General features: G+C 35.7%; 1 protein-coding gene across 1 annotated transcript; it reads right to left on the reverse strand.

Annotated features, from left to right (window-relative positions):
• Window positions 1-1,054: 1,054 nt before the first annotated feature.
• Window positions 1,055-10,185, reverse strand: calb2a (calbindin 2a). The gene is made up of 11 exons (XM_083553351.1): window positions 10,006-10,185; window positions 8,767-8,843; window positions 7,895-7,984; window positions 7,614-7,694; window positions 4,987-5,043; window positions 4,086-4,163; window positions 3,642-3,697; window positions 3,512-3,551; window positions 3,375-3,428; window positions 1,904-1,963; window positions 1,055-1,809 (listed from the first exon to the last, which is right to left on the reverse strand). Exons 1-11 carry the CDS (start codon window positions 10,085-10,087, stop codon window positions 1,690-1,692), a joined length of 795 nt encoding a protein of 264 aa, XP_083409477.1. The 5' UTR covers window positions 10,088-10,185; the 3' UTR covers window positions 1,055-1,689.
• Window positions 10,186-12,543: the final 2,358 nt, after the last annotated feature.

The raw sequence follows: 12,543 nt of genomic DNA on the forward strand, positions 1-12,543 counted from the left end.
CTTTTTCACCAGGTTACAATTTAAATATTCAGGAAGGCAATGAGACGAGTGGTTCAGTAACCACAGAATCAAACTTTTGACATTCAATTCAATTTTGTTTTAGCTCAGGGGACTGGAAAACCTCTTTGTGAGGTACACTAAACAGGAGCAGTCCAATGGAGAAGGCAAGTGATCTAATAAGCTTATGAGAGATTTTAGATTGAGAGGTGTGTTTTTAAATTCCTTGATTTGTATTCTATTAAGTATTCTACAAAACACTACACTATACCCTTTTCTATATTATACACTGAACTTAATAAAAGGGTGCAAATAATTGAAACACATAGTTAAAAACACTTTTTGATTTTTCTTTTAAACTCTACATTTACACTGTAAAAAACCCTGTTAAATTTACAGTATTTTACTGCAACTTGGGTTTCCAAAAAAAGTGCTATAGAATACAGTACCCAACTTTAAAGTACATAGTAGAATATAACCCAATACATTTGCACAATGAAGAACACGACTAACCACAAGAAACCTAATCAAGGCAGTGATTTTTAACACATGACCTTATTATCTGTGCCACAGCTATCCTAATTATCTTACATTGATGCAATGCTATCTTTTAGTGGTATTAATTTAGTGGTAGAATTAATGGAATCAGTACAAGCTAGTTGTGGTGTTGATGTGATATAATTATGGTGGATCAGTGGTTAAGGCTTTGAGTAACTGATCTGAAGGTATTCAAATCCCAGCTTGTCCAAGCTCTCATATGGTAGCTGATCTTCAGCCCTCCTGCATCCTGTATCAGCCGAATAAGCATGTGTATGCTGGGTTATGTGTTATTTTGTACAACATTAAGGCACTATATTACTTTACTGTAAATGTTTCTTTAGTTGTGTACTGTAAAATGAACAGTAGTTTACTAGCAACCTAAGTTTTACAACATGTTTTACTTAGACTTTATCATTCCATTGTGTTTTCAGTGTAAGATTATGCAAAGTAAACACCAACATAGCCGTTTATAGCCTTTAAACCAATCTTTACCAATTCGGACCAAGAGACCAATGGGTTTATTTTCCATCCAACTTTTATTAACCCCGATTCCAGTTAATTAAATAATTCCTCAAATGAATAAACAAATAATTAGATTAATAAAAACACCATATTCTTCACATAACCTAGTCTTTTATTAATTCTCTCAGTAATATCCTCTAACAGTATCAGCCTAAGAAATAAAACGCCATTACCTAAAACAGTTGTAATGTAACAATAGCGAGATAATCAAACCAAAGAGAAAAAGAAAACCTGACAGAATACCAGGGGATGCAGAGGGACCCAATTAAATTAATGAAAATATAGATAAATAAATAGACAGTACAAATGAATAAATAATAGCATCATCCGCATATTCATACTACTGATATTTCTCTATCAGCAAGATTCAATAAGATTAATTTAAAATGTGCTGTTTAAAAATTTAGCAGAGGTCAACACCTTAGCTGAGCAATGTGCCATAAAGCAGGAGGGATTAAAGGGATGAGGCGGAAAATGAAAAAATGAAGATTTTTTTTTTTTTGTGCTTTGTAGTGCACATTCATTCAAAACACACATAAATGAAAGTGGTAGTGCCTGGCACATGCATATGGTTACAGTAGTCAGGCAGCAGAAAGAGAAATGTGATTCAGAGCTCCTAGCACAGTATAATCACAGTACAATGGGCTCCCGGCACAGTACGATTTCCAGTTCTGTGCGGTACAGTTTACCCCCATCTGACAAGGCCATGATGCTCTTTTTATAGCCAGCTAAATCCTGTGTTGCAGCCTCCTAAAGTCAAGAAAATAATCACATAGAGCATCGTTAATTATTATTAATTACCTCAAATTACACCCACTTAAAGCTATTGGTTTTCTTTTCTCACCTGATAAAGGTCCTTCAGAAGGTAGTCCAACTCCATCTCATCAATGTAGCCATTTCCATCCTTTAAAACACAGAAAGAGGTTATACTGAATTACCCCTGTCTATATTGGACTTAAATCAGGGAGTGTATTGGCTTTACACAGTGGATTGCCTTCTTATTTTTCATTTCATAGGATTCTATAGTCTATTTATTTGTAGGGTTTGGATGAGGTCATAACTCTAAAACAATGCAGAGGAGAGGAGGTACTTGTTAGTTCTTTTGCATCTTTGGGTGAGTTGCTTTGCTTTGCATGTTGCCAGACAATTTGCATTCTTTCAAAGCTCAGCGCATCCTGTTCAGGCACTGTGAGGTGTGTCAGTTTTTAGTTGACCTGGTGTGCCTTCCACTCATGCTATTATTTATTTACACATGACTTCATTGTGGCAACTGGAAATACCTATGATTCAAATGCGACTGCATCTGACTGGAGGAGGGCTATGATACCAGGGAAATACACTGCAGAAATTTTAGATTGAAAGGCTACAGTTCATTTATTACCAGCACTGTATCTGCATCTAGTTCTCATAGCAAGAATGTCATGCAAGAAGATATACTGTCAATCTAAACTTTGTTTAATAAAAAAACTTTTTGTTAAGTTGTCCATGATTTCTTCTGCAGACTGGCAGGACTGGACTCATGCAGCCATCCTGATGAACAAAACTGGGCTTGGTAAAAATATTACTGCTCAAATACAAAAGCATACATTTAGGGAGTGTTCATATAATTTGGTTTAGGGCAAGAAAGCAGTACAGAAAAAAAGCATACAATTTAAAACTATGTAATTTTTTTTACACCAAGCTTATGCATTATTATACGAATTAAAAAACTAAATAAATTAATATATCTTGTTTGAGAATTTCAACCACACCCTCTAGTGGCGCATCTCCCAAATTGTTAGTCAAATGTTTTAACAGCAGGTGCATGTTCGTGGTTATTTACTTGCTCAGGTGAATGGAAAATGTACTCATCTGCATGCAAAAGGGATTCACGAGAGTGAGGGAAATCAGATGTACAAAAAAAAAAAGATGAGCAAATTCACTCTTCTTCATTTGCTGAGCTAATCGAAACTGTCACCTGCAGAAGACCTTTTGCACCATTATTGCTATTGAGTATTGTGATTTCATAGTTTTGAGAAGACACCCTTTTATTGAGCAAATCTAAAAATGATACATTAGTTTACTTGAAATGGTCTAAAAAAAAAAACCAGATAAAAAAAATGAATAAACTGTTTTTACCAAAGCTAGATATTGATGTGATCTATTTGCACATACTATCTTCAAGAAAGCTTGTTATGAGAACTGGGGTAGATACTTAATTATAAATGAAGCGTAGTCCTTTGGTCTAAAAATACTGCAGTGTATTTCTCTGCAGTCACATCTGAATTACAGGCGCTTGCATTTCATGCTTATTTTAGTGTAACAATGCACACTACCTTGTCATAATATGTGAAGATGCTATTGAACTGGTCAGCGGTCAGCTTGATGCCCTGCAACACAGTACAGACAAATCAATATTTAGATTGCAATTCATTCCTTTAGAATTTCGGAACAAATTGTGAACATAACTCACCTGGAATTTCAGTAAGAAATTTTCCTGAACTGGTAGAAGCCTTCAATGTAAACAAGCAACAGTCCATCAGCACAATATATTAAAGAAAGAATGAGCTATCTAATTACCTGTGGAAAATATTTAAGCCCACCTTGCCATTTCAGAGAGCCCCAGCTTCCCATCACCATTCAGATCAAACATCTTCAGCTGAAAGTAAAATAATAGATCAAAAAAATGGGACCAATGTTTACTTTTCTTGCTGTCATTTCATATTTTGTGTCACAAATGCAAACAAATTGAGTACGTTGGAGTAGGATTGAGTTGTTATTAAGTGTAATTAGTCTTATAAATTATAACACAGCTGTAGTTCTTTTGTCAAGATAACATAAGTAGTACTAAGTAGTATTATGACAAGATGTTGCAGTGTACAAGATGTACAGTCATCTGATAGAGTCCTCGTAAAAAGTTCAATTGTACACCATGCTAATAAGAGCACGGAGTATAGCCACTAATGTATCAGTCTAAGTAACAGATGGTTTTACAGAAGTTATTCTATTATTATAGCAACATGAACATTTCCTAATGACATACTTACAATTGTCTGTGTATATTCCTGCAATTTTTGGTCATCATATTGCCTGTTCACCTTTTTCAGAAGGTCTGAGAGAAAGTTCTAAAAAAAAAAAAAAAAAAAAAAATTTAGAAAGAAAATGGTTTAATTTACTTTTAAAATATTATTCTCTATGTCTAACAAAATGCCTGATCCTCTCAAGGATCCACTGCCATCCTAAAAAAAGTATCTGGCTGACAGTGTAAAATTTGCACACTGTTATAACTATGGTGAAAATTGATTTCCAGCATGTAATTACAGGGTTGTACTTTATGAACCTGTGCAGTGATTTGAATATTTCTTATAACTGGCAGTTGCTTTGGCCAGCATGATTTGCGTGCTTTCATTTTGTTTAACGAGCAAAGATTAGACAGATTTCACTCAGGTTGAAATCTGTCAAACAACCCAGACTAGAACAATAACTCACACTGATCAACGTATATACACTATACCACTGTACATTGCATTCTAATGAATTGCATAATTTTTTAGAAATAAATTTAGATTGATATTTTACACTATAAATACAAACATTTTGGTTTTGCTGACTATTCTACTAATTTGTGGTTCTTCACATGGATGCCTTTAGAATTACATTTTCCTTTTACTCGAACTTAGAGACTGAAACCTGTTCCAACATGACAATGTCCCTATGCACAAAGCGAGAGAAGATAGAAGATATCAAAGAAGATATAGTTTACATGTGTTAAAGTGAAAGATCTTGAGAGTCCTGCTGTAGAGCTCTGTAGACCTACTAAAAAGTGGAGTCTATTATAACAGCTAATGGGGACCAAATGTGGAATGGGATGATTAAAAAACACATAACATATGGTCAGGTGTCCACAAACCTTTGTTCATATAGTGTATATAAAAACAATTATTTTACCTTGAGTTCATTTGTTTCAATGAAGCCACTGCGGTCTGTGTCATACCTTCTCCAGGCCTACAAATTGACAAATTTCCACAAAACAAAGCATTACAGTTAAAAAAAGTTAATCATTTTATTTAATCACAACAATTTCCTGCCCATGATAAAATTGTCAGTTAAAATGATATCGTATAAATGTCATGACAAAAGTAGCATTAGGCTACCTTTACTTTACCAGTAAAGTTAAAATTCTTGAATCTGTTCGTGAAGTAAAATGATATGTTCAATTACAGTTTGCCCATATGTGTAGCCTATATGCATCATTCTATCCATAATGCATCCTTTGCATCATCATATGCATCATTTTATCCATAATGTATCCTAAAGTGCTGGAAATCTACAGCTTGAACTAAAGGAGCCTGTACAGTAACTTAGTCTCCAATACTAATCTGTTCACCTTATTGATTTTGTCAAGTTCCACTTAAAATTTTACATTTATATTTTGTAGAAAACAAAAAAAGCATAATTAAGAATGATCAGTTTCCATTTTTAGGCTTTTATTATTCCCTTTCAGAATGAAAGGTGCAAAGGAGCAAAATCTGTTGGGAGCCATGCAAGTGTCAATGCAGTAAGCTTACTAAACTTTTTCATTTATTAACCCCATCATTATCCCCTATCATTATTTAATTTATTAACCCTATCTTCTATTCAGCTCAGCTTAGAGAGCACATAGATAAATTCTCCGACCAGTCTTTTCATATCTGTAGAGAGTTTATGTGGCCCTTCCCTAATGTACTACTCAGAAATTAGAAGTGTTTACATCTCATTTTACTATAAGCCTTTAATGGACTTTTCACATTTAAGGATTCATTAATTCATCCATCCATCCATCCATCCATCCATCCATCCATCCATCCATCCATCCATCCATCCATCCATCCATTTTTTTATCCATCCATCCATCCATCCATCCATCCATCCATCCATCCATCCATCCATCCATCCATCCATCCATCCATCCATCCATTTTTTTATCCATCCATCTATCCATCCATCCATCCATCCATCCATCCATCCATCCATCCATCCATCCATTCATTCATCTTTCTATCCATCCATCCATCCATCCATCCATCCATCCATCCATCCATCCATCCATCCATCCATCCATGCATGCATTCATCTTTGGTAACCATTTCCGGAACGAGGTCAGATCTTGAACCTATCCTTGAAACAAATGGCTCCACTTCATTTCTGCATGTATACATACATTTACACCTAGAAGTAATTTGAAATTCTGATTCAAGTTAATTGATTCTGTTCAGTCTAATGATACATTCAATTACACTTTGCCCAAATGTGCAGTCTGATCATGCAGCCAACTCTACAATTACACCCCTAAAGTACTGGAAATCTACAGGGTGTACTGAATGAACCAGAACAGTATTTGAACTCAGTGTCCAATACTGATTTGTTCGAATTATTGACTCACTTGATTCAATTAAAGAATGATTATTGTAAAATCAGAGCATGAACATGCTTCTTGAACTTGATTAATTGAAAGGTAGAGAGGCACATCTGAAAATACATAAGAGCTTAAATCACAGACGTTTATTCATTCAGAACCTCAGAAATCAGCCATATCATAATGGCAAATGTTACCAGGAAATTATCCAAAAAAACAATGCATACAAAAAAAAAAAGTAAAGTATAAAAAAAGGATGTTAATCAGTATAAGTTATTTCAGTATCAATACACCTGAAGCAAAGTGAATGTTTCTGAACAGAGAGTAAACTCACTTATAGTGAGGGTAAACAGGTCACTTAGTTACAGTAGACCACATACATGAAGAAATATGGGTCTTAGACTGTCTCCCTTCTGAATAAGAGTGACTCCAGTATCCCGTCACTAGCATAAAGGGTCATCTACATGCTGCATCTACACATCAACTGTATGCAAACTATGTGAAACACTCGGGGTATAATTGCTTTATCATTTATTCTGCAATATTTAGGGGCTTCAAATAAAAGTGTCTGTTTCAGGGTCTACAATAAAATTGCTTGTGGCAGCAATGTCTGCACAGAAAGGTCAGATTGATGATTACCCATATTGATTGTCATGTGAACTATGGGGAAATTAGGATTAAAATTGGCTTTCAAATATGTCATACTTTACTTGCTATTACTGTGGCAGAATGAGTAGGAAAAGTGCATCAGCACACTGAGGTTACAACAGGACTAGAGTTCAAGCACTTCACATTGTTTCAAACCAAGCACTCCTGACAAAGGAATTCATACAATCAGTTTGCTTTTCCACTCACATTCAGCTGTCTGATACCGATTGTTTTATTTGGTGATCACACTTATCCATAACTAACTGTAAACATATTTTGTAATATATATGCCTGTATGACAGTACGTGCACCTTTACTAGTCTATGGCTGGTGTTGCTGCTGTATTTGTTCTAATTTTTTTAATTATCAGGTGATATGACTGATTGGAACGTATATCTCTATCTGTTGTACCATTTCCCTTTATAACTAGTCAGTGTATTCAGTAAGTGGAATACAAAAAAAAATGATCAAATCAAACATTAAGCGAAGCTGCTAAGATGTACTGTGGAAATTTGTCTGTATGATCTCTTACCGCCATAAACTCAGAGCTGGAGCCTAAAAACTGTCTGAAGCAAAGCAGGAAGTTCTCTTCTGTTGGCAGAATCTGGGCCAGCTGTGACATAGATAACATGAGAATGAATGCTTCTAGAATCTAAATGACAAGTGTGAAAATTAAAGTGACACTAAATTGCTCTCATTTTTAAACACTGAAAATAGGCAGGTTGGATCTAAATATCTGCAATTTTGAAGGCGATTCGTAGTCTGACCTCATCAAGTGCACTGGCGACAGACAATCGCAATGCAATTTCTTACCTCTGACAGCTCAATCCTCCCATCATTGTTCTTGTCGAATTTCTGCATGAACTCTGCCATTTTGTCTCTGAAAGATGCATTTGAGGGGTCCTGAAAGAGACAAGCATACCAAGAGGGCTTTGGTCCAGATCTAGCCTTAGATCTCCGCTAACACCATTGACCTTTATTCACATTACTAATGTTAAATGAATATAATTGTGCCACATCAAGTACATCGGTAGTCTCTTCACTGTTAATAGGGAAAATCCCCTATAAAATAGGTACTGATTACATAAGTCTATGTATAAATTACATTCCAGAACATAGTCCAGGGGTTCACATGAATCCTGGCTTTTAACTATATGACATGCAGGGAAATAAATGCTTTTTTGCCAGATCCTCTAAATAAATACCATATGCTCAGTCATTTAGGAAAAATTTTCTTTTTACTTTTTAATTTGTCACACCTTTGCAACAGAATTCTTAACATTTATCCTTGAAATTTCTGTCACTACCAATGCTGTATCCGCTACCACTTGTTTTTCCAAAGTCATCGATTTTAAACCTCCTGGTTTTTCAGTACTGAATTGGTTTAGTGTTGCTTTAGTCTCTGTGCCATCACCCCACCCACCCAATGTTTTAAATGGGTTTTTATGTTTTAGGTTATATTTGCTAATGGATGGCAATAAAGATTTCACAGTATCCCATCTGTCTGCTTGCTTAATCTTTTTTTATTGCTTAGAAAAAAAGTGGTTCCTGTTCATTTCTTTCAGTGTGTTTGGTTTACAGCACTGAACCTATTTTTGTTTCGGCTAGATGTTTAATATTTTGACAGATTTCATATTGCGACTTTTACGAATTCAAATCCATTGCTATTTCCTTCGTTTACTTACCACACCTGCTCCTTTTCGTGCAATCTCCAGCTGAGTAATGAAGTTTTCAAGCTCCTTGCCCTCAATGTAGCCATTACCTGTAGGAGATCAGTATTACACAAGCATTTAGGATTTATATTACAGGACTACATGAAATTTGCATGAAGATGTTTATTTCTCTGGATGATGTCCTATCTACAATGCTTGTTAACTTTAAATAGTTTTTGACTGGCCCCAAAATCAGAGCAACAACAGAACCTAATTAAAAAATCTTGACAGCTGTTCTCCCAATCATGCTTTGAATGTTTATCTTTCTGATTTTGGAATGATTAAGCGCCTTGCTGTAGAAGGGATGTTATTTTTAATTGTAATTTTTTTTTTTTAGGTTGAGGGGTTTTGGGGGGGATTCTATTTTTTTACAAAGGATTGATTTGCAGCTAGATGCTTAAGAGAGCATTTTCATTCGGTTTATGCTAATACATAATACATCATATTTCCATGTGGGATCTTGATGAGGATGTCAGTTTATTTGTCTGACAACAGTGACATTCGCAGACATGAAAATTAATATCTCAAGAGGAACCTATCTCTCTTTCTCTGTGGTGTGTACAAAAAGCATAAAACAATAAGACACCATTTTAGCAAGCATCCACATTTTAAAATGATGAAAAAATAATTACAACTTTGTCAGCTCTCGCAGTGCAGCCGTGTGACAGCACCTGTATTATGCAGAATTTCAGACCTGGCTCAGTGTCTACAGCTGAGAGACCACACACACTTTGCACTGATGTACACAGAAAACCTAATTCATGTTATTCTTGTGTATAAATATAATTTAATGTACATTTTTTTATTTTTCCAGTTAATTATCCGGTTGGTGTTTTCAATGAATCTGCAAGTTGTCATTTACTAAAATGGGATGGATCATAAAGTATATTAAAATTAATGAATAACAGACATAAAAATAATTACTGTTAAATAATGGCAATAAGCCAATCATATCTTAACCTGATAAATAGCTCTAGCAAACAATACCAAGGAAATTCCTCGAAATTAACGTTAAAATGCATTATATGTTGGTTTTAATAGAAAACACAAGCATAACCAGTCTCGGTGGAAAAGACAGAAATTCACTGTACTTGGATATATACCGGCGTGTCCGTCCTGTTTTCCTTCCCCACATAACACCGAAACCCCGGTTATACTGTATCTAATCCTGAGCATCTTATCAAAGTCTCCACGAACTCATCTTGTACTTACCATCAACATCAAAATGTTTCCAGGTGTCAAGGAACTGGGATGCCGTCAGTTCCGCCAAGTGAAGATAAGGAGGCTGTGCCATGTTTTTTGCTTCTCTTTGCTGCTCTCAAGAAAGACAAATCCCTGGCGAACTTCTACTTCGTCCAACAGTCAATTCTGGTTCTCCCCCCTCCCCATGCGCGCCGCAGCTTTTAAATGAGCGCTACAGGCTGCAGTGCCACCGCAGGCGGCCGGGTGGCGCACTGTCCCCCACAACAATCAGGGCTGCACAATCACACACTGATGCATTACCCTAGCGCACCATAGAGTGCTAGATCGTGATGCACATCCAGTATGATGTCATTCGCGTTTGTTAGTTCACACACACACACACACACACACACACACACACACACACACACACACACATATATATATATATATATATATATATATATATATATATATATATATATATATATATATATATATATATAAAGAAATGTAAGCATGGCTCATTAGAAGGAATGTGATCGTGTTCTGTATGTTTATGTTTGTGCCGGTGTGCGTGTGTAATTATCCTTGCAATATATAATTGAGATAAGTTTATAATTCTACAAAATCAATGTTTGCTTTGTTTGTTTGTTTATTATGCATTTTTAATTGCATATGAAAGTATAGGAAATGCCATTGCATGGGGCTTTAAATTTAATTTATGGAAACCAATCCAGTTTATTTGTAGCATGAAGGTTATCATGCATTCCTCTGGAGTATGAATTTAAGGGAAAATGATTTGTTATAGTGTGTGTGTGCAGGACAAAGACAGACAGACAGACAGACAGACAGAGAGAGAGAGAGAGAGAGAGAGAGAGAGAGAGAGAGAGAGAGAGAGAGAGAGAGAGAGAGAGAGAGAGAGAGAGAGAGAGAGAGAGAGAGAGAGAATATGACTAAAGGTTTTGCAGATGTCTGATTATGTCAGCCATATTTCAGCCTTGCCTTATTTGTTAGCACAAAGTTGAAAGCACTAAAATGTCTTCGAATGTTGTAGCTTTAAGATCTTCCCTTCACGTTGAACTAAGGAGTCCAAAATCCCAGCATGGAACATACACCATGTTTTGCATGATACAAATAGGTTGCCTAGGTTGGAGTGGAAGAACAGAGCCCTGACCTCAACCCCCAATGAACACATTTCTGATGACCTGGAAAACTGACTGCTACCCAGACTTTTTTACTCAAAATCAGAACCTGTCCTCACTAATACTCATGTAGCTGAATAAGCAGGTCCCTGCAGCCATATTTTAAAATGTATTTGAAATCCTTCCCAGAAGACTGGAGGTTATTATTATCACAAAAGGGAACCTAATTGGGATATACTACAAGCACATATGGGTATGATTGTACAGTAATGTGTCCACAATCTTCAGGACAAATAGTGCACAAATTTGAGAAGATGGGTGTTTTGACCATTGAATACCTTATGAGATGTTTACAGATATGGTAAGAAAAGCATCAGTCCCTGTGGAGTCTGCAGCATCAGGGGCTAATTATTCCATTGCACTCATGCATGTAGATTACAGCACCTTCCATTAAACAGAGCCTTGGTGGCAGGGAGCATACCATGGGAGAAGTAGCCCAAAGCTCTTCTACCACAGGGACTGTGACAGCTTGGTAGTAATTACAGAGCGCTTGCTGCTGAAAGAGAACTGAAAAATGGCACGTGTTGCTTCAAAAGTTTTAACGCCAATTACAAGCATTTTCCTGCACTGACTCATGCAAGGCCAGACTAATTACACAATTTCACAAGCCCTGGCTGAGGAGAATCTACTTTAGGTTCACAATATTAAGTTGACATGAATCTAGAATCTAAGCTTTTTGTTCAGGGCTCAGACCAGGATCAGGATAAAAAAAATGGAAAATATACGTTTTTGACACATGAAAACCCTTAGGAAAGAAATGACAGTTGATCTATACAAATTAGGTGAAATTCTTGGGGTAATGACTTAAATAATGAATTAACATAGTCAAATTGCCTCCAAAAGAAGTGGCAGAATATTTTTTGGTTGACTGAAAATGCAATTTCTTTTTAATATAGTTTAAATTAAACAAATGTGGTGTATTTATGATCTCAGTGATGAAGTAAAAGGGGAAGCAAATAAAAATGACTATAGCCTGTGTGGTGTCAATAAAAGGTTTTAGTTATTCTAAAATGATCTGATATGCATTTGCAATTTTATTGTGGAATTTTAAAGAAATGTGAGTTGAATTGGAGAGTATCTCTGACATAGGTCACCTTAAGAACCTTTACATACAATTAAACCAAATGTAATACATTTTTGGATCAAATAAAGTGTTAAATAATGACATTATACCAATGAATTGTATTTGACTTGGAGGAACATAATCATGCTCAATAATCATGAATAATCATCAATCAATCAAACTTTATAAATAAAGTTTGATTGATTGATGCAGCTATTGTATGTAAAGTATATTGCATATCCAATTAAAGAGGCCCTGCAGCAGTAACTCTTTTTCCGCTTACAGCACACCAAATCCTGC

This window comes from Silurus aristotelis, assembly GCF_946808225.1.
Source record: "Silurus aristotelis genome assembly, chromosome: 10".
Classification (NCBI taxonomy): domain Eukaryota; kingdom Metazoa; phylum Chordata; class Actinopteri; order Siluriformes; family Siluridae; genus Silurus; species Silurus aristotelis.